The 22,794-nt window shown below is 39.9% G+C and overlaps 1 protein-coding gene across 2 annotated transcripts; it reads left to right on the top strand.

The window, feature by feature from the left end:
• The first annotated feature begins 421 nt into the window (after positions 1–421).
• Positions 422–22,674, top strand: LOC117557244 (flotillin-2a). 2 transcript variants are annotated; one of them, XM_034232975.1, is made up of 11 exons: positions 422–652; positions 5,529–5,610; positions 8,805–8,895; positions 12,537–12,660; positions 15,150–15,268; positions 15,361–15,474; positions 15,600–15,719; positions 15,805–16,019; positions 16,803–16,986; positions 18,059–18,208; positions 19,820–22,674. In XM_034232975.1, the coding sequence occupies exons 1-11, from the start codon at positions 604–606 to the stop codon at positions 19,868–19,870; spliced, it is 1,299 nt and encodes a 432-aa protein (XP_034088866.1). In that variant the 5' UTR covers positions 422–603; the 3' UTR covers positions 19,871–22,674. The 2 variants fall into 2 exon arrangements, with proteins under 2 accessions (XP_034088866.1, XP_034088867.1); XM_034232976.1 differs by lacking the exon at positions 8,805–8,895 and adding an exon at positions 8,217–8,307.
• The last annotated feature ends 120 nt before the right edge of the window (positions 22,675–22,794 follow it).

The raw sequence follows: 22,794 nt of genomic DNA, 5'->3' as shown, positions 1-22,794 counted from the left end.
CATTGCTTTGAATATCCATTATTTTTCTCAGATTTTTTTGTTATTATTTAGAAAAAGAAGAAAGTGTTAAAGTTTGATATTTCAAGACACTGTAGCCTATATGTTTCTTTGCACACCTTATAACCTTCATCTCCTATTTGCCTTTAGTCATTACATTTCCAAACGCACAAGTCTATTTGAGCCAAATAATGACTCTTGTTTAGGTTACTTTCGTGAGAAGATATATAAACAACCACGCCTATTTTATTATTATGGTATCGTATGCCCTCACCGTGGAGGAGGGGCAGAATAGAGGGGAGGAGTGTGTGGTCAGCGGTGTCAAGACGCAGTTAAACAAGAACAAAAGTATGGCAGTGTGACTTTCAAAATAAAAGATGTAAACAACGTGTCCAGTAAGCGTACTTTTATTTTGAAGTCCAAACCGGAAACGTTAAGTCTTATCACGGTCGACTTGGTGCAATCATTACACGACTCGCCAGTTGAAACAAAAATCATCGATAATTGGGAGTTCGTGGAAAAAAACGGGGGAAACAGTGTTTATAAGTGAAATTAGTATAGTAAGCTTCGAGTAGGTTCGGATACACGTCTTTTTCTGTCGATAAAATGGGAAACTGCCACACCGTTGGACCAAACGAGGCCCTTGTGGTTTCAGGTAACATTACATTTTTTTTTTAACGATGTGTAGCCCCTAGCATGGGCTCTTCCTGCCAGGCGTGATGAAATGCTTTATTCGAATGAAGATCCTTGGAAATCATTTTAAAAACCTTCTTACAATCTTTATTTAACAGCATGTAAGAAGCTAACATTGCGTGTGAAAAAAAAGACCACATAACGTACTTTAGCAGTTAAAGGTCTGCACCGTAATAAGAAATGCTAGTTTCTCCCCCACTGTTTACCCTGTGTAACAAATGGACAAATGTATCGTATTTGGGCGTCGTATTATCCGCTATATCGTATACACGTTTATGAGTTTCTTCTCCGTTTTATTCCGTTTTTCTCTCATAGTAATACTACCAGTTTACTATGCTTTTATTTATCTTGTTTATCCTGCCTTTGCTGTAATGCGTGTTCAAGTGTTGTCTCTGCAAATTAGTGCGTAGTGGATTAGATTGGATGTGGGTTTTTTGTTTGTTTCTTACCCACTATTTTCTCATGAAACGGCTTTAATTTCGATATTTTGTTGTGATTTTGTCATTATATGGCTGGCAAGGGAAAGGCTGTGCAGATGAGGTTATTTAAATGTCTTGATTTTCTTCAGTGGTGAGGTAGGCACTTTTTGCTCTGTGGCGCAGAAGGAATACAGCTAAAATAATTAGATTAAAATGGAAACACCATCAGCTGATGTTTCTCAGACCTGAAACCGGTCACATAAGAACATTCTTAATCTCATGCCCCCCCCCCCCCCCTTTTTTTGAAAAACACAGAGGCAAGGGCCCCCCTTTGTGTCCAAGTTTTGTTACCCCAGATTGTCATTGGATTTTCTTTTATTCAAAATGATCTACAATGTTGGAAGGAACTATAATCATCAGATAGTCAAATCAGCGGATAAGAACAATTTGATTAAGTGTCATTCATTGTTAAGCTCCCAAGTCGTAGAAAAATGAAAGCTATTTGTCATGTTGCTGCATTCTCCATTGATCTGATGTAGATCCCTGGTGGACCTAAGACTTTTAGGAAATACTGAGCTTTACCTCTTTTAGAAAATCTTTCCTTGGATCAAAATGTAGTATTGGCAGTGTCTTGCATAACACATTTCCAGTTGGCTGCAACTGATCTGTTAGGGCAGTCTTAAAGTTGTGATTAACAAACAAATAAAAGCCAGCATTGGGATTTTCCATTGTGAACACACTTTTTAAGAGCATGTCAGTTCTAGAGGAACTCAGATTGGGAGCAGAGGTGAGTGGGCGTGAGTTGTACATCCTGATTCCAGTAATTCCACAAATGCGAAAGGAAATCACGTGGTTAGATGCCAAAGCACAACTGCAAAGATGAGAAATAACCCTGCTCATTTGCATGTTGTGAATAATGTTTGTATTACTTCATCAGAACTCTGCATCATGGAAACTAGAGTCCAGATGACTGGATTTGTTTTAGCGGTGGGTTACATCTCATTCATTCACATGGATCCTTCCCCCCTCAACCCATGCACTCAGGAATCTCAGATATGCCGCTGGTAGGCAGGGGTTATTATGGTGTGTTGCTCCAAGCATTTTCTATAGCACCTCAGCTCGTGACCATTTTAGTTGGCCATGGCATTTGGAAGGAGTCAGGTGGGTTTAATTAAAACAATATTTGTAAATTGTATGAGTTAGATTAAGTTGTCAAAGAGCATGTCCAAACATAGATGTTCATGCTAGACTTTCTACTCGTGGTGAGGCTCTGGTACAAATACAAATAAAGTATGACATATTCGTTTTAAAAGTCAGTACTTATATATTCAAGCACCTCTTGTTCTCTGATTTTAAATAGTTTCAGGCAAGACCAAGAGACATGTTGCAACATAAAGACAGACTAGCTCAGTAGGTCATCATTATGAGTTTAGGGTAAGAATATCGCTTAGTATTCCAAGTAGTCTGTCCCTTTTCCTGCTCTGCACATTTTATTTTGTAATTGTTACATTTATTCTGGTTTGTTTTGTGTTTGTATCTTTTATTTTAAATGTATTTATTTAATGTTTTGTGAGTTGAGCTGTGTGATTTTATATTTTATGTATCTCTCTGTACAGCACTTTGGTCTGGAGGTTTTAAAGTGCTATATAAATAAAGTTGGATTGGAATGCTCCCGTTTCCTGTACGCTATTGTTCAGTCACACACCAGGAGAATATTTTCTGTGATAGAGGCCACTGTGTCAGATTGAGATTTATCCTTTTATAGACTTGACATTTCACAGAAGGACCCTCAAACAAGTCTTCTAATAGAAACCCTGTTGGTGGAAATGTTAAAACTAGGGCTGTCAAGTTAACGCGTTAATAAAAAAAATTAACGCCACTAGTTATTTTAACGCGATTAACGCATGTGTATTTTTTTTCCTCGGCCGCCCCGTAGTTTCAGAGCGCATCGAGTTTAAAATACCATCTACAAGCTGATGCTGACAGCCCCGCTCCTGCTGCCCGCTTGTGGCAGACCACACTTCCACGCTCACCGGCAGGCACCGACTGGCCATCTGGAGGACCGGGAGGGTGTGTGTATGTGTGGCCCGAGCGAGCGAGAGAGAGACACCTTACGTGCATTGTTGTTGTTAGCATCTGGTGCTAGCTAGCTGCGCTAACGGATATACGGAGCTGTTTAAATGAAAACAGAGGAGCGACATTTCGCCACAACTGCGCCGAGCACTTGACTTTATGCAGGAAGCCAGACAGTGGGACATTGTACGAAAAGTCAGCACGCTCCAGTGTACACTCCAGGCAGCTCCCGTTCGAGCATATGCCTTGAGTTGCACATAGCTCCAATGCGCGCACACACACACACACACACACACACACACACACACACACACACACACACACACACACACACACACACACACACACACACACACACACACACACACTGTATTGTATGAGAGGTTCCAGGTTGAACTGAGGAGAATATTTGTAATGTTCAGAGGTTGTTGTGTTTAATATTCATGAGAATATTTGTCATTGTTCAAATGATAATAAACATTAGCATAAAGCATATTTGTCCACTCATATGTTGATAAGAGTATTAAAAACTTGAAAAATATTCCTCTAAGGTACATTTAGAACAGATCAAAAATGTGCGATTAATCGCGATTAAATATTTTAATCGACTGACAGCCCTAGTTCAAACACATCAGCAGCGTGTGAGAGTGAGAGACGTGGATCAACATGTCTTGCTGTAATGTTTGGTTGTCGGGGAGTATGTGTCAGTAAAGATAGTCCAGCTCCTCCCCTCATGGGTCTGTCAGTTAACATGTGACAGCTGGGAATGTCACACTAAAGTCTCCAGATTAATTGATCAGACTGTGGCCGGAGTCTGACTGAGACTCTTTCTTTACATCTACATCTGGAAAATGGTCCAACTGTCACAACAATATATTGTTACTATTATTCCTACAGTCCTGTCTTTGGAGAGTAACAAACTATCTTGGATTTGACTGGAAATAACTGGAATAAAATTAAAATATAGGGGTTATTTAATAAAACAAATAACATGTATTTACTATGTCACATGCAGGTAAAAACAAACATTTTACCATATCATAAGAGGACATTATCCATTAATTTCACATACTTTAACAAAATCATGCAGTAAGACCCAGTACTGCTTTTTTCTGTGTATTATCTACCACATACGTTTACTATTAACAAGTACACTTTATTATATTGAAATTGTGCAATAATGTACTTCGCTTGGACAATTTTCTGACCCTTTGTTACCCTAGTATTAGCACATGAAAGCATGAATAGGGATGTTTCTGCACTGGTGTGCATGTAGTTAATAAAACGGGTGTAATGTATGGAAAAAAGGGTTTGTTAGACTATAACAAGTGCTGTGTAAATGTTGTAATTTTTTTAACAAAATGCTGCAATTTTAGTATTGATAATAAAATGTTGACTTCATTTGACTGTGATCAAACATTAACTTGGCGTTCTCCCTGCAGTAACTCAGATCACACCCTTTTGTAGGCCCATGATATGGACAACACCAGCACACGTGTTATACATCTCTCTTGCCAGACTGGAGAGAAAGGTATTGTTACACAGTAGATAACAGAAACACACCAGTGATTGAGTGGGACAGTAGTGTCGAATCAAAAGAGTGACAGCACCGGAAATCGGAGAGGAGGGGCCTGCTCCCAGTGTAACAGGAGAAACGATCACTGTGGTTGGAGAGTGAGGGTGGTTTGTTTTTATGACTGAACTGCACATGATCAACTTCCTAAGAAGCACTTGCAAAATATGTTAACTAGGTCACTGTCTGACATGCATTTCTCAATAGCTCTATGCTACAGTTGCATATACATCTATTCCTTCCAATAAACTGTATGAACACAAATGTTTTTTGTACCTGCAGACATCATTTCTAGTTTCATTTAAATTAACTTGAGTGCACAAAGAATATTATGAATGTCCAAAAATGTCAATCTAGTTGTTTTATTTTGACTGTTAACCGATGGTATTATATCTGTATAAAAAGGTTTTAGCCGATAGCCAGGCATCTTGTTTGACTCTTTGAATTGTCTTGGCCTTGGAAATAAGTTTGTGTTGTGTCTTCGTTACATCTGCCAGCCATCCATTTGTTACAACTAGTCTGTTATCTACTATTTTGCCTGCTGTAACCCAGCTATTATCCAAGCTGTGTGCACGCAGTTATTTTCATAACAAGTGCAAATAAATCCCTTAATAGTTGCTTTAAAGTCTGAAGTAAGCAACATCAATCAACTCTCTGGCCCACTCCATCCTTTTTTATTCTGACATTTATGAATTGAAGCTACTCCTGTTTTCTTCTTTTCCCGTGTTGATTTTATAACCATGTGACGTCCATTTTCTCTCTGTTGTTCCTAGGTGGCTGCTGTGGCTCAGACCAGAAGACATATGTGGTGGGAGGCTGGGCCTGGGCCTGGTGGCTCATCTCTGACATCCAGAGGTAAGGCCTCTCCGCTCTGGCTCCAAAATGCTTAAATGTCCTTTGAGAGCAATTCAGTCTTAAGTGGCGCAGTGCTCACAAGATGAGCCAGAAAGCTCTTTAGAACAGGGTATCTGCAGGTCCTCACAACAGGTTCACACGTCTGAAAGAATATTCTTTCTTATCCAGATTTTAAAACTCCTGCCATGCATAAATATTGCTTTTAATATGCTTGATCAAAAACAATAACAATGTATGTCCCTTACCAATTAATATTTTCTTCATATTCTTACCCTGCTTTTGAGTGTTCTAAGGGTTTCTGTCCATCAATTAAGTACAACTAGCGATAACATTTAACATGGATGCACTTGATGACATGTTCATCATAGCAATTATCATAGTTCAACACAATTACTGTAAAATATGTATTTGTATGCAGTTTGTTGACAATAAAATCCTTAGAAAACAACAAATGTTTACTACTTTGTGTTTTCAGTCTTGAAAATACATCCTAAAATGTCAGTATTTTAAGTTTGTCTCTGCAGATACCCTGAAAAATATATTTTTCATTATGACTTTCCTGATCTTACACAGTTCAGTGGAGATGAAACACATTATTTATGGTAAACTGAGGCCTCAGAATTAAAACATTGTTTACTAAAGGGCTCAATGCTGTATGTTGATTTTAAAAGCAGCTCCAACAATCCAGCTTGTGAGAAAAACACTGGAAAGATTAACAGATGGTACATAATGGCCAGTTCAGGGAAAGTTAAAAACATAATGTTTACAGAACTAACTAACTAATTCCCACACTCAAACGGAGACCAAAAGTTCAAAGAAGGAGATAGACTTGCAGACAGTTTTTTGTGATTTTTAAGACAAAGTTTAAAACCACTTAGAAATGTCCCCATGTATTCCTGTGAGATCTCAGAGTTGTGGCACTGTTTACAGTTGCTGATTGCATGTCAGTGAAGTTTCTTTATTGCAATGAAACAACAGATAATGCGCTTTCATGTGGCGTAACAGCCCCTGATATAGTTGTACCATCTGTGAAAAGATAGCCTACAGTTTTCCTGATGAATTTGATAATATTGCTTGTCGCTGGACCTCCTGTTTGTAATCGATGTATTATTTGGGGGTCTGCTTGTCTCTTTGTTTCTTCTTGCTAACCTGCTTTGCTTTGCCTGGTGTCGATCTCACCCCGTCTAAACCCAAGCGTGTCTCCTTCAGGTTAACCATTTCCCACTTTGTGTTCCGTTGCTAGGAAACTTAATGGTAGACGATAAAATAGAGTTGATGCATGGCTGGATTTTAAAAAATCCCCATTTAGAGACCGGCTGTCTCTCTCGCATTATTCTATTCTGCAATTTAGTCAACATTGCACATGTTGGATTTTAGAAACAGAGAGGGCTGGCCACTTCAGCTAAAAGCCCTGTGTGTGTGCACAAGGACAGCTTTATAAAAACACCGGGGGGAAGGCTGTGTGTCTTCCCGCTCATGATGCAGTAATCAATTTAATGTCCAGGCCTGTGACTCATTGATCCAATTCTCCTGGAAAGAAGTGGGAGGCGCATGCGGAGCTGTTAACCAGAGACTCTCCTCTTCTTAGCTCCAATGTCTTTGACTCTGACAATGAGTCGGTATTTGTTTAAAAAAAACAGCTGTGAAACATATCACTTGCACAATTAAACTCACAAGTACTGAAGTGAAAGATCAATCAATGTTTATTTATATAGCCCAATATCACAAATGTTACATTTGTCTCAGTGGTCTTCACAGTTTGTACAGAATATCAGTATGACAATACGAGGCCCTCTGTCCTTAGACCCTCACATCGTACAAGGAAAAACTTCTGGAGAAAACCCACAGTTTAAAGGGAAAAATGGGAGAAACCTCAGGGAGAGCAACAGAGGAGGGATCCCTCTCCCAGGACGTACAGACGTGCAATAGATGCCGTGTGTAAATTAAAGAGATAATACATTTTACAATATAGGTAGTCCAAATGTTTGGAAATGCATGTGTCTATAATAATAAGATGAATCCACGAGGATGTCAGCAATCCTGTGGGAGCCATCAGGGAAGTAGTGTGATGAGAGTCAGGCAGGACCACAGTGACAGGTTCAGCCACGACTCGAAGTCCAGGACTCAGATCAGGACTCAGGATCAGCCACGACTCCGTAGAGTCAGAGAGAAGGAAGAAGTAAGGTGTCCCCCGACAGTCTAAGCCTATAGCAGCAAAACTAGGGGCTGAATTATAAAAGAAACGATAAGGATTGTTTTCAGAGGACTTGTGTAATCTTCGTACAAATATCTCTTGACTAAATAATTCTTTAAACACAAGTTCTCATAAGTTGATCTCGCTCTTTGCCCCAGTTGATAGGAACAGTTACTAACGGAGAGAAACAAGAGAAGCTATGTTGTAGCTCTGAAGATTTTCTATGAGGTGTCAGCGGCACACATAAAAAAAACTTTCAGGGCTAAAACCGGCAAAACAGGAGGTCGTCCTTCACCCTCTCCCTCCTCCCCCTCTCTTGACCTTGGTTACTTACAATCCTAACAGCTGTTGTCCAACTTACTGTTTTGCCTCTGCTATTCCCGCCCGCCCGCCGGCCTGCCTGCCTGCATAGAATGTCTCTGGAGGTTATGACCATCCTCTGTCGCTGTGAGAATATCGAAACCTCGGAGGGTGTTCCCTTGGATGTGACAGGGGTGGCTCAGGTAATGCATTTCAACATAAAAAAAGCAGTGGCTGCTGGTGCTCGCGGACAAAGGAAGACTGAGGAAAAAGGTTCAACTAACAAGCTAACTATGTGTTTGCTTCTCTCATCTTCATTGCTTTTTTCTTCTGCAGGGGAGGGGACACAGTCAGCTGTCACTTATTTGGGCTGTGCCAATAAAGCTGAACTCTAAGTCACATTTGGCAACGGGGTCAATAAATGAATGCTATAAAAATGGCCAAAAAAAAGAGAATTTGATCAATCCAATCTTAAATCCAAATTTGGAATAAAGCTGAAAAATATGACAATCTAAATCCTTCACATTTTGAATTGACAATGGCATCTCATTTATCTCCGTTGTCGGTGGTCTGGAGTCCTTGGGTGAATGGTTTCACTTTGTCCTGTTTTTTTCCTTGTGTTCTGGCCCTTCCCTTCATTTTGCTTTCCCTCCGAACATGTCAATTTTTATTTTTTTTATTTTTCCACATTCTTCAACAGGATAACGCTTGAGATTATGACCCTGCAGCCCAAGTGTGAGGATGTAGAGACAGCGGAGGGTGTAGCTCTTACTGTCACTGGGGTGGCTCAGGTAAATCACTACACTTTTCTGGGAATACCAGTTCAGACTCCACTAACCCACACATCCCCCACCCCATACCTCCCTTTCTCTGGCATCACCCCATAATCACAACACGGGTGTTTTATAAATACAGAGGGCTCAAGTTTAGAGGCACACTTCTATCTTTGACTAAAGCCCTGTGTCCATGTGGCGACTTGTTCTGAGTGCCAGTGTGCACCCAGGGTTTTTCCCCTCTTTTTTGGCAACGCCATTTTCCTCAAGCACTTCAAGTGAAAAATATGTCAGAAAAGTGTCAGTGTCGCCACTGTATAAAACGGAGGACTCTTAAACTAAAGTATGACACATACTGTTGGACAGTATGTTTCATACAGAACCTACTATAACAAAGACTGAAAATATAATTTCTTTGAGCGGATTGGCCAGGTAGACACCAACTGTTGCTGCCGCATGAGTGTTGTACTGTTATCGCTGTACGCAGGTTAACTTCCTTGCTCTATGGCTGTCAGATTGAACGTTGAAGCTCATTCGTAAAAACAAGCATCTTCTTGTTGCTCCTCAAAGTAAAAAAACAACGTCAAACAAATATTTAGTTGCAAAACAGAGAAAATCCAAATGGGCAATGCCAGTCTGTCATATAGCAGAGGTGATACGTTGTTGAGATAGCATGTTCATAGAAACAAAACAAATAAAAAGTGCTATTTGGACACAGGCCTAATGGCACTAAGCAAAATACAGTTTGAGTCAAATGGTTGTCTGGATGATTTACCCTCATATTTGGGCATAATACACCTAGCATTAACTCACCTGACTAAGCCTGCATTCAGAGTGACCCTCGCACAGAGTGAAAAGCCTTCAAACCAGGCTTCCTGGTTTAGCATTTGGTCAGCCCCCTAGCGGGATATATTCAGTCTGAACCTGGTCCTAGTGTGGCAGGAGAAAGGGGTCTGTGTAGAGCTTGATGTGCATTTTAATATCAACCTGAAACTTTTGTTTTCATTGTCTGCTGTGTTTGTTTGATCCTGTTCAGTGCCAAAACCTTTTTTGTTGTTTTTCAACCTGAGATGTGTGAGAAAATTCCACCTTAAAAAAAAATAAAACTTGATTTTATATACTCCACACATAGTACACAATAAAAGTGAGCAGCATAAAGTAATGGACACTAGATACGTGACAAATGATATACTGTGTTTAAAGCATATATTATTACAAAGATATTCAAAACAGGACCGTTCTTTACCGAAGAAAAGGAAATGAAGATATCTCACAATCCTTTGCGGCACCAACATTTTAAAGAATCGCCATTCTATTACTGAGGAATTGGATTCTAAAATGTAATTAAATAGTACATCATTGCATTTATCACAGTAATTATTATATTTCTTATATTAACATTAGCACTCTAATGAATTGTCCTTCACATCTTGACCCTATGTAATCTTCCATCATATCAACAGAAAGTAGTTTGAAAAAGATATAGAAAGTAATTATTAAAAGTAGTTCAAGGACAAAACCTTTACTTTAAATATTTCTACGGTGGGACTGTTGTCCCTTGAGTCATTTCCTAAATCAGTTAAAGTGTTTGAGCTACTAACATACATAAAAAGTGAAATATTTTGATGGTGAATTTTCCACTGAAAAACATAATGTACACACTATTTTCTGCATTTCTGTTTGCGAATGATCTTACGCTCATATTCATTTCCCTTTTTTTTTGTCTGGCATGCTAGTATTTCCTTTTGCCTCTGAAAGAAGTTGGTGTCTCGTTATCTGTTCTGTATTTTTACCACACTCATGCCAGTGTTCCTCTCCTCTGTGTTGTCCTGCATGCCTGCTGACAATGAGCCCACTGTAGGGAGCTGAACGGCCCTCTCACACAGTTTACTTCACAGAGAGGCCCGTCGTTTGATTGGTCCAACCTAGACCAAAGACATGGGGTGTGTGTCTCCCATGGCAACAGGAGCATGTGTGTGGTTGTAAAGTTAAAAAGACACGTGCTGTATTTGATTAAGAGACACAAAGTAGAATAAACTTGAAAGTTAATTAAGAATTTAGTTTGAACTATGTTAGGTGGATATCAATTACACTCTTGCACTATAATCATGTTTTGCTTCACAATTTTGGTAGTATTTTTGTCTTTCTAAAATCCTGTCGATTGTAGATGACCCAAAAAGAGAACTCACTTTTTTTAAAACACAAAAAGGAACAGGAAAAAAACGTTGAGGGAGTAGTTGTCAGGAGTGTAGACGCCATTATTTTTTTTATATACATTTCCTGTCTTTTATTTTAAGTTTTTGTATCTTGAATGAGCTGTGCGTTAGAAGGCAGGAGGAAGGGTGGTGTCACGAGGGGATTAGGAAGGGGGGGGATAGGGTCAGGGGTTAAATGGAAGGAATTCCCTTGCACACCAGTCTCGGCTGCGGCACGGCTCCCCCTGCTGTGTGTCTGAGCTCGCGTGTGTGTGTTAGTTTGTGTGCAGCTGGCTGGCCTGCAGCCCTTTTCTGTTTTCAGACATGTGTTTCCTTGGAATGACGTCCATCTTGACTGACTTTGTGTTGCCCTCATTCCTGTTATGAGTGCATGTTGCAAAAACCATGTGCAGACCTCTCGCCTAAGGACCCAGCTCACTCTCTTTTCTTCCAGTTCCAGTGGAGTACAATATGACCCAAAACCTCCCGTCTTACACCATTTTGTTCCTTTCCTGCCTGTATACGTGACTTCTGTTATCACTGAATGTCCTTGTTTTTATATTGTAAACCTCAGGTTCATGCAATTGATTTATTTTGTTTAATTTGTTGTAAATGATCCCACTGATGGCATTTCCTGTAAATGATCCCGTTATTAAGATGTAATAGAGAAATACAGTAATTATCTCGATTGGCATTTAGATGTTGGTTTCAGGGTAATTATCCGGTCACAGAAAGTGGCAGGAAATATATCCACTTGCATCGTGCCATTTTTAGAGAAGTGATTTATTATATAAGTACATGCCTGTTATCATGAGCCTCGTCATAACGGCATTGAGGGTCAAATTGTCTGCATCTTCTGCTATTGGTTACACATACATCTATCATTTATCAAGAGCATTAGACCATATGTCTCTACTGTTAAAGTGAAGTCAACTATACAACTCTTATGATGTTGCTGTAAACCGTTACAACCCTAATTTGAGAAGAACTTTGCACTGGAGTTGTAACAGAAATAATGTGATCATCCCTTAGTGTATGCAGGCCTCCATCCCAGCACCTGCCACCCAGGGCTGTTTATTTAGTGCTTTTTCCTGTGTCAGTGTATATATCAGAATTATATCGGTTCATCAATACACAGCCAAGTCAATAGCAAGGATGCATGACCCAATTTGATGCACTTTTACACAAAGGCCTTTATGCATCCATCCATTGCTCTATTGCATTACAGGCTGTGTAAGATTGTTGTCACGTCATGCTTTATTTTTGTACTTGTTTTCCTCACATTACTGACAGTATAAGAGTTATAAAGAATGATATGTGTTTATTGATTCGACTAGATAGAGATTATAAGATGACACCACAAAGCTAGTACATGTTCTCACGAGTGCCACACCCACATGACGTTGTCTGTATTTGTGTTTGTGGATGTGTGTTCAGCTGACTCTTTGTCCTCGTTGACACCAGGTGAAAGTGATGACAGAGAACGAGCTGCTGGGTTACGCCTGCGAACAGTTCCTGGGGAAGTCAGTGGTGGAGATCAAGAGTGTGATCCTGCAGACCCTCGAGGGTCACCTGCGTGCCATCCTTGGTGGGTAGTCTCTCCGTAGTGATTTCTCACTGTTTAATATTGAGTTTTTCCAACAAATGCGGACAATATATATTGATTTTCTTAGTCTCATCTTAAAGAGGCCCTATTATGCTTTTTGGGGGTTTTCATGTTGCTGTAGTGTGGCACATAGGCTTTTGTGCATGTAAATGGACTGCAAAGGCTAAAATCCCACATTTTAAGGATTTCTCCTACAAGAGTGCCAAAACATGTAAACCACCAATGAAAGACATAATTAACACATTTCGCAAGGCAAAGATTGTAAATGGCTGAGGTCACAGTGTGACGCAGTTTCACCAGAAAGTTGGTTGTGGGGGAAAATGCACTAAATAGCTTTAGTTCCTGGTTTGGCTGTTAGCCCTGGGCTTATTTAACTAATGCTACATGTGCTTGACTTGAACTCACAATGAGTGTTGGCAGGTGTGGCATTATTGAGCAGTAAGGTCAATTTGATCAGCTTGAACCCAAGGAGACAGAATAGCACTGAAGACAAACATCACAATCATCTCAATGGCAGGCTGTTGCTTTATTTAATTTAAATAAATCTCTGTTGGAAGCGGATAATCAAATAAAAATTTATTTATAAACCACATTTTAAAAGCGATTTTTGGTCGGGCCAAAGTGCTGTACATGTAATAAATACTACAATCACTTAAAAATACATTACTACATTCATAATAAAAGACAATAAATTACAACAGATATATAGAAAACACAGGGAAAAGTCAGGAGTCGTGCTCCGCTCTGACTAAAAGGCCAGGGAGAAGAAGTGTGTTTTTAAGCGTAGATTTAAAAACCCCTAGGGTCTGGGTCGACCTCACATGGAGGGGCAGACTATTCCAGAGCCTGGGGACAGCTGCTGCAAAGGCTCGATGCCCTCGAGTTTTAAGCCTGGTCTTGGGCACTACCAGCAGCAGCTGGTCAGCAGACCTTAAAGCTCTGGCTGGGGTGTAGCGATGGAGGAGTTAGGCTAGGCAGGAGCCAGCCCATTTAGTGCTTTAAAAACAAATAAAAGGAGTTTAAAATCAATTCTGAACCGAATTGGAAGCCAGTGCAGTGAGGCCAGAATTGGGGTGATGTGCCAGTGAGTAGATGTGCCAGTGAGTAGACGTGCAGCTGCGTTCTGCACTAGCTGCAGACGTTTAATTGACGCCTGGTACCACGCCCCATGTACAGAGCGTTGCAGTAATCCAACCTCGAGGTAACAAAGGCGTTAATAACACTTTCCAGGTCTTTAAAAGATAAAAACGACTTGTTCTTGGCCAATAGTCGTATTTTAAAAAAGCAGGTTTTGACTACGCGGCTGACCTGCTTATCAAATTTAAAAGCGCTATTGAAGGTCACTCCAAGGTTCGTGACAGAGGGGACAGATAATGTATAACTTCCTCAGGGTCAGACTAGCAGGTGTTTGAACTATGAAGTGTAAAAGCTGTCATGAACTGTAGCCCAACTGGTTAGAAGATTGAATCGCTATGGGGGACTTCAGGGCCATCTTAAAGGACAGAGAACCCGACACCATTGGTAGATGTGAGATGTGAGTGAGTTTTTTATGATTTTTAATAGTTTGTTTTTGTTTCGCATTATGGCTAATGTGCCATTTTATTTGTGTTTTACAGCTGTATTTGTCTGCCTGTCTTGTCTGTGTTTTATCTGTTGTAACTTTGTTCATGCTGCCCTTCTTGGCCAGCTCACTCTTGGAAAAGAGATTTTATTCTCAATGAGTCTTTTACCTGGTTAAATAAAGGATATATAAAAGATAAAAATTAGGACAATGTCACATGACATTATACGTTTGTCAATGTACTAAATTTGCATAAAAGTCATGCATTGAAAAATGTTACTTGAGTAAAAGTATGTTAGTTTAATCAAGAAAATGTACTTAAAGTATTGAAAGTACAGTAAAAGTACTCAATGCAAAAAATGCCCCATGTGATCATCATACTATTTTGTATATCATTAGATTATTATTATTATATTAGTCATGAATACCTGTAAAAACAGGTACTTTGTTAAATGAAGTTACCAGTTTAAACTATAGATTCATCCACTGATTATGTCTCCATTAATTGATCAATTGTTTTGGTTTGTAGATGTTCTGAAATAAGGGAGAACATCCATCACAAATATCCAGTGACACCTTCAGGGAGGTTTTTTGTATCCAACAATCTTGACTTCAAACTAAATGAAAAAGGACATTTGGCCAAAAAGTTTCTGTTATAGTAAAACACTGTACATTTTCTGTACACAATTCTTGATCTGTAAAGTATCTAAAGCTGGCAGAGAAATGTTGTAAAAAAAAGGTTTCCCCCCTAAAATGTAGTAATAAAGTAAAGTAGAAGTGGCATCAAAAGAAAAGACCCAGGTAAAGTAACACACAATTGTAGATAAGTACAGATCGTGTGTAAATATACGTCCATCTCTGCTGTGAAGCTATGAAAGGGAAGGCACTAACTGGCGTTCCCATCCCTCAGGTACCCTCACTGTTGAGCAGATTTACCAGGACAGAGATACATTTGCTTCTCTGGTGCGAGAGGTGGCATCACCGGATGTCGGCCGCATGGGAATCGAGATCCTCAGCTTCACCATCAAGGTGAAACACATCAATTCACTTTGCTTTCATCTATTCAGCCTCTGCTTGTAATTTGAGAAGTATTTAACCACTTCCATATATGTTCCTCACAGGATGTGTATGATAAAGTGGACTACCTGAGTTCACTGGGCAAAACGCAGACAGCCGCAGTACAGAGGGATGCAGACATCGGAGTGGCAGAGGCAGAGAGAGACGCTGGCATCAGGGTAAGAGGAGCTTTCAGATTAAATGAAAGCCACAAAGCCATTACAAAAACTTCCATTCTCTTAATAGCTATCAAACCAACAAACTCCTCCTAATCCATCTCCATCTCATTATGTGTCTCTTACAGGAAGCCGAGTGCAAGAGAGAAATGATGGATGTCAAGTTCTTAGCCGACACAAAGATGGCCGACTCCAAACGAGAGCTAGAAATGCAGAAAGCGTCCTTCAATCAGGAAGTGAACACGAAGGTAAAGAGTTGTATGGTTTAGATTTGTTTTGCCAAATGTTGTGAGTTATATGTAAGTATTGATGTAAAACCTCCGGTCCCTTTAGAAAGCAGAGGCTCAGCTGGCGTACGAGCTGCAGGCGGCCAAGGAGCAGCAGAAGATCCGTCTGGAGGAGATTGAAATTGAGGTGGTGCAGAGGAAGAAGCAGATCGTCATCGAGGATAAGGAGATCACCCGCACGGAAAAGGAGCTCACCGCCACGGTGAAGAGACCCGCAGAGGCCGAGGCTTACAAGATGCAGCAGCTGGCTGAGGGACGCAAGTGAGTGGCTCCCACACAGGTCCTCTTCCACAATGCATACACTCCTTATCATTTAAAGGGATAGTTCGAATGTATTGAAGTTGGGTTATATCAGGTAGTTATCCATAGTCATTGTATTAGCAACAGTAGATGGCTGATGGCACAAACTTCAGTGTGACTATACTGCTGTAAACAGGGGCAGCAGCAAAAATAGATTTTAGCCCCTTTTAAAAAACTTTCGCTCCTAGTTTAAGAGTACACTATATTTAATGTATTTTAGTCAAAGAGACATATCTGAGTTAGGAACTGAAGCACTATTAACTGGAGTACTTATCTATACTCTCAAAGCCACCAGACTAATTGTGCAGTTAAGTTGTTGGCATTTATTTTACCACAGTTACTCAAAACAAGAGAAACAATGTAGCTACAACACATGCTGGATCTACTGGATTTGAGGACCCTATTTGGATTTAATGGCACACAATCATGAAATTATTTTGCTTTCTTAATCTCCCTTATCCTGAAAACCAATCAAATTAGTTTAAAACAGTTACAAATAGAAAGGAAATGATATTGGCCATTAAAGCTACAGCCCCTCTACCAACATTTTGAACAGAAGATTCAAAAACGCTTTCTCACAATGCTACACAATAACTACATGTTTAGGTTACTCAGGTTTTGTGATGCTGTTTCAGCACAATAAGCAAAGCAGTATGACTGGGCCAAACTCTATTTTAAATGTACCTGTACTCGACTGACTGCTGACAGTAAACACTAACAGTCCTTCTCCATCCCTAACCCCAGGATAAAGGCGGTGCTGACGGCGCAGGCAGAGGCCGACAAGATCCGCCTCATCGGTGAAGCAGAGGCCTCTTCCATTGAAGTAATTGGAAAGGCGGAGGCTTTGAGGATGAAGCTGAAGGCTGAAGCCTACCAGCAGTACGGAGAGGCTGCCAAGACGGCCCTAGTGCTGGAGGCTCTGCCCTTGGTGGGTGATATTCAGTTTAACTCCACTGGTGTAAAAACATCTGTGAAGTCTGGTTTATTGGTCTGTTTACCCAACGTCTTCACCACCAGAGGTTTGGCACCAAAGTCGTCAGTGTGTTCTTAAAAAATCTTTTTTCCCTTACAATAACAATTAAACACATTCTTTCAGACATAATCATAGTTGGTTGATTGACCATTGTGCATCCCTTTATTGTAATTTGCCTTGATGTCATTAGCTTTTAGAGAGTGCCCTATGCACTAAGACTGAATCCTTATTCCTTCACTGCATGTTCTCCCCTTTTCTGTCTATCTTCAGCCATACTATGATCAAAAGGACAAACACATCATTATTTCCGAAATGTTCAGAATATTATCCCTTTAATTGCGCATTCGTTGAAATAATGCCATTTTTTTTTATAGTTATCTTTTCACAGTTATAACTTGTAATTGCCCTATAGGGAAATCCAAAGCCAGGGATCCAAATTGAAAGCCTTATATAATAAAACGCCTGATGTAATGATCCCGGCGGTAGATCAAAATGGTGTATTTAATGGTGACATTTCTGTCCTTAAGTGTCTGACTGTCTGTGTTTTGGCTACAAATGTATTATTGACATGGTATAGGAGTCAGAATTATTGAAATAGTATTACATTATAAATCAACTGCATTAAACATAGTGCAGTTGTCATGTCCTTATGTAAAAAACAAGTCCATGTGAAGAGAAAAACTTCCAATAGTTAATACTTCCAAAACCTACATTTTCTCATGTTGCCCTAACATGCCTGGCTTATTAAAAACCAAGTAACCCTTCCGCCTTACAGATGCTAGTATTTATGTTTCACATTTAGGGTAATGCTACTCTCCCACACTTTCTCAACATGGTGTTTTTTAAAAGCATTTCACTGGTAAGGCCTGATGACTTGGTGTCACATATTGGCGAGGAGAAAACTGGACAAAACTCCCATGTTTTTTTGTGAATAAAGAATAAATATGTTCATGTCAATTCCTGTCATGTATGGTAATATGAAGAGTGTTTTATCAGTGAAGTAACAGATGCTCTTGTGTTTTACCAGATTGCCAGTGCGGTGGCTGCGCCGCTTGCTAAGACCGGCGAGATTGTCATCCTGAGTGGAGAGGGCAGCCGTGTGACCGGAGAGCTGAACCGGCTGTTAGCTGAACTCCCCGTCTCCGTCAACGCCCTCACCGGGGTGGATCTGACTAAGGTGAGGCACTGCTCCATATCATCAGGGGCCTCATTTATAAAGGGATATACGCTCAAAAAATGGCGTACGCCAGTTTCTACGCAATGTTTGCGATTTATAAAATGAGATGCACAGGCTGCAGTGGAGACGCTGCGCAAAGCTGATCGACAGCTGGGACACAAACCACCAAATACAAAAACATAATTCAGATCCAGTCGTCATGACTCCACTCCGGAGGGATTCCCCGATCATTTCTTACAGTTTCTCATCAAGGGGGTGTCTCCTGTCCCCGGTACAAACACACTGCCTGAGGAAGGCTATGTGTATTTATTTTGTCATGAACCTTTATCGGACCACTTATTTCTTTATTTTGGTGACGATGCGACCTCCATGCTGTTACTCTGGTTCAAACTGCATCCACCAAACAATATGATTTATCTCGACCTCCCCAAAATAACCAAAATCTGACACGGTGTGAGATGTCTTTTTTAGCTGTTCTGTCGTCATTTCCTGCGATCTTCTTCATAAAGTCAGAATGAATGAATGAATGAATGAATGAATGAATGGGCGTTACGTGAAGCCCGCAAAAGCTGCACCGCATTTCGAGTCGATTGTGATTTATAAAGGGAAACCGGCGTAGGAAGTGCTGTCCGCACTTCCCTCGCCGGTACGCAATGTTTGGTGAATCGGAAAATGTCGGAACATTTCTGTACCTATTTTTTGGATTTCTACTACGTAAGCAACCTTCCCACGTGAATCCTACGCACGGCGTTATAAATGAGGCCCCAGACCTTTTATCTCCAGTGGCAGCTCTACAATATGTCTTATGATTATGCTGGAAAATGTCAGCGGTTATTCTTCTTCAACAACAAAAAGGAATAAAAAGCAGCCATGAAAATGTTGTCAGTCTAAATATTTAAGAGAATATATTGTAGAATAAAACATAATTACAACAGCTGAGAGGGAATGAGCGTTTTCCCTCTCCTGTAGTGTGTTTGTATAGGCTTTTGTAATAAAATCCCTGTGTTGCATCCAGTGCGAGTTTTCTCCCCCCCCTCTTGAAACGCCTCCATTGGACTCCTTATTTTATTTACGTAACACAATTAAATTACTATGTAAAACAGGCACTTCAATTGGTTAGTGCTTCCACACATTGTACGTGATAGGCTAAGGAGAGGGACATCTCTTAATCGGTGTACCAATCACAAACGAGCCAGCCAGCTAACCAATCGGAGCAGACTGGGCTCTGGTTTCAGACAGAGGGTGAAAAGAGGAGCTTTAGCACAGGCAGTATGAGGGGAATAAAGACCTTTGGACATTAAAGCATGGAGACATGTCACAGTAGAGACATAACAAATACAAATATGAACCTGAAAATGAGCGTAATATGGCCCCTTTAACAATCCTTAGACCTTGTTCTTGCTCTTTGCACTCAAATCTTCAAATTGAGTTTTCAATAAAAGTCAGTGTCTGATCACTTATCGTGCCCATACACTTTAAATGCTCCGGCTCTTCTACGGGCTGGTTGTTGAGTACAACAGGGAGGATGTTTCTGGTTCCACTTTGTCTTGTTAGGCATTATAAGGCCTTTTTTATTTACTCCTCTTTCCCCCCCGTCCTCTGTTCCCACAGATCCCGATGCTGCAGAAGTTGATGAACCCGCAGAGCCAAACTGCCATCTGAGGAATCAGGCCAGAGACTCCCAACCTTCTGACATTTATCTGCCTCAAGCATGAAAAGAGTTTTGTCAGCCTCTGACCCCTTATGCAACTGCCTTTTGACCAGAAACACTTGACGCCAACCAAGAGTTTTTTTTAAATATTTTTAAGAGGTTATTAATTTTCTAAAGAATACAACAAAAAGCTGGGGCCTTAACTTCTATAGGACCAACTATGTATCTTCTTTTGTTTTTGATTTTAGTTTTTAGACATGTTGATTATTATTATCACACTGCACTAGATAGCTAGGATTATATGCTGCAATCCTGTTCAGTCGTACATGTCCTCCGAAACAGATGCTTTTAAAGGAGACATGGATGTGAGTTGGCCCACTTTCAATGTGGTGGATTTAAACATTATTTTAAGAAGGAGAAAATCCACAGTTTCAGTTGTAGTTGAAGGAAAGAGTCCAAAACTTTAAGGCCAAATCTGAATATTGTCTTCTTGGAGTGCTCCACTTCCCAGTCGGGTGTTTTCATCCTCAATCAGTGAATTAGCTAGTAGTAGACTGAGCCCGCTGTGGAATAGGCAGCTTTAATTCCCTCTTTTGCTTTTAAAACTCGTATTTCTTCTAGATAATTAACTCTTACTCTGAGAGAATTGATGGATTACCAAACCTCTGTTACATTTAATGGTCGCTAGATCTCCACCCACTGTGATTGTAATATTTTTGCAGTCATATTTGGATCACTTGTATGATAATTCTTACCTCGCGTCATGTTGCCCGTCTCCTCTTTCCGATGTACAGTGCCTGTTCACCACTCAAGTGCCCAAACCTTAGGACGGTGGTTTGGCTTTAGTTGGGTTTATATCAAAGTATATCACTGTCTTATATAGATGGATGATGTTTTAGTATTGCTCCCTGTTCTCATAACTTCTGCTTTTACTAACTACTGTGTCTACTTTCGCATATTTGTATACAGATTTAACACAAAGCCATACTTAGAAGACTAGCCCTGGAGTCTGAGCTTTAAATCATTTTATTTTGTGGTTTCCCCGAATGTCACGTTTTGTAACTCTAAACAGTGACCCCTCGCCTCTTTGTTGCCACTGTGTCGCTTATCTGACCTACACCCACAATGTGATGATAAAGCAGGAGATAAAAGTGTCATGAAGTTGGAAGATAAGCATGTGATCAGTAAACACGCTAATGGGGCGGTGTTCAGTTTGGTAAATGTAATGTCGAGCAGACAGGGTAATGGCCTTTTTTTTGCAAATTAAACTTTTTTCCCTTTCTAATAAGGTTAATCTAATTCCTCCATATAGTCTGTTACAATAATTGTAATGCTAAGTTGTGAAATGCCTAAATTGTTTCAGTGTTGCATCATCACTCGAAGCACAGTGTGCACCCAGTTTCCACCTCTAGATGGCAGGAGAGTCTCAGGATTAGTGAGCCAGTTGTTGCTGCCTGTACGTTTTAACCTTTTATTTTTTATATCACACTCTGCATTTTCTTTGACATCTTTCAATCAGCTTGCAAGTAAATAAGGCTAACCTTTTTATTTTTTTTACGTGTTTTGCTTCGGATTAATCACATCGTGAATGATGATGAACCACTTTACAGAATCTGTGACAATTTGTTATGTTTTGTTTTTGCCACTGACTGTTTAAAAGTTATTATAGTCACGCCATTTTCTTCATTTTCTGTGAATAAACACGAGGCTTGTGGCTTGTTTGGTCTGAGAACATGTCTGTTTTGAATTGTATATTTACTCTGCCTGGTTCTCATGTGTTTCTGCAACTATTATCCCTGCTGTAAATGTTGGTAAAACGCTGCCTGGCTTACCGTAGATATTATAATATTAACCTGTCGGTGTGTAAACTCTGTACCGTCATTTAGCTTTTAGCAAGCGATACGCAGCATCTAATATCCATAAACCTGACCAAGATCACATGATCATACTGTCCCATTTCCAAACTGCAGCCAGACGTTTACAGCAAAATATCATTTTACAACCTGCTTCAATATAGATAATAAACATATTGTCATCTTTATTTTTGAATACATGTATGGGAAGTTATGCAGAAAGTCTGACATTCTGAGTGGTCACTCCCATTGTGTCTTTATATATTTTTAGTTTATTCAAAACTGTGTGTTTGTTGGGCAAAGGTTAAAGCATCCAAATTAACAACTTTATCATTATATGTAACGCTTATTCCATTAAGAAAGTACATTTTTGTTTCTGTACCCAGTGCCTTTGTTAAATAATGAAGAGGTCATTCATACTTCAATGAGCAGTTTGTTCGCTATTTATCGTAAACTGTAAATTTCTAATGGGATATTCTATCGTGAATGTACTGTAAAACAAACGTATGTATTATGCATATGATGTTCAGCTGTTTCTACCTTTCTCTGTTTTATGTACTTTTCAACATTCTGTACTGCAAATGTACAAAGGAACACAGATATGTATCTAGTTAGATGATACATATAAATGTAGTATTGACCAGATAATGTTTTGGCCATTATATCGTGTGCCAAAATGTATAATTTCTTTATCTAATCAGAATAGTCACATTTCTATTGCCGAGTGGCATTTTAGAGGAGGATGGTGAAAGACCAAACACTTAAAGACCTACGCCTTAACTCTTCATCTGACACACGTCCGTCTGTCGTCTGTAAATCATCTTTGTTAAAATGGTATTGTGGCTTCTCATGCTCCACTGGCCTTTTGGAGAACTGATCCAGCATGGCATTTCAAGCACGTGTTCATGTTACTCTGTGTGTGTTTTTGCCGTTTTGCCCTATAATAAACGTTATACCACTTCCTGGTTGACTCGCTGTCTGGCTCTTATTGGACATAAAATAGTGACAAACTGAGGGTCAGCAACCCTCCTAAAGACAGTTAATATTCATCCTGCAGAGGGCAGTCATCACAAATACTAACG

The sequence above is a fragment of the Gymnodraco acuticeps genome, unplaced genomic scaffold, assembly GCF_902827175.1.
Source record: "Gymnodraco acuticeps unplaced genomic scaffold, fGymAcu1.1, whole genome shotgun sequence".
NCBI lineage: Eukaryota > Metazoa > Chordata > Actinopteri > Perciformes > Bathydraconidae > Gymnodraco > Gymnodraco acuticeps.
Note: the sequence above shows the minus strand (reverse complement) of the source record. Positions and strands in the feature narration are given on the sequence as shown.

Bases quoted from the DNA above. Each gene is read 5' to 3' on its own strand.
- LOC117557244 (XM_034232975.1), top strand. From the start codon at position 604: ATGGGAAACTGCCACACCGTTGGACCAAACGAGGCCCTTGTGGTTTCA. The intron at 15,475-15,599 runs GTAAGAGGAGCT...TGTCTCTTACAG, and splicing joins AGAGAGACGCTGGCATCAGG to GAAGCCGAGTGCAAGAGAGA. The intron at 15,720-15,804 runs GTAAAGAGTTGT...CGGTCCCTTTAG, and splicing joins ATCAGGAAGTGAACACGAAG to AAAGCAGAGGCTCAGCTGGC.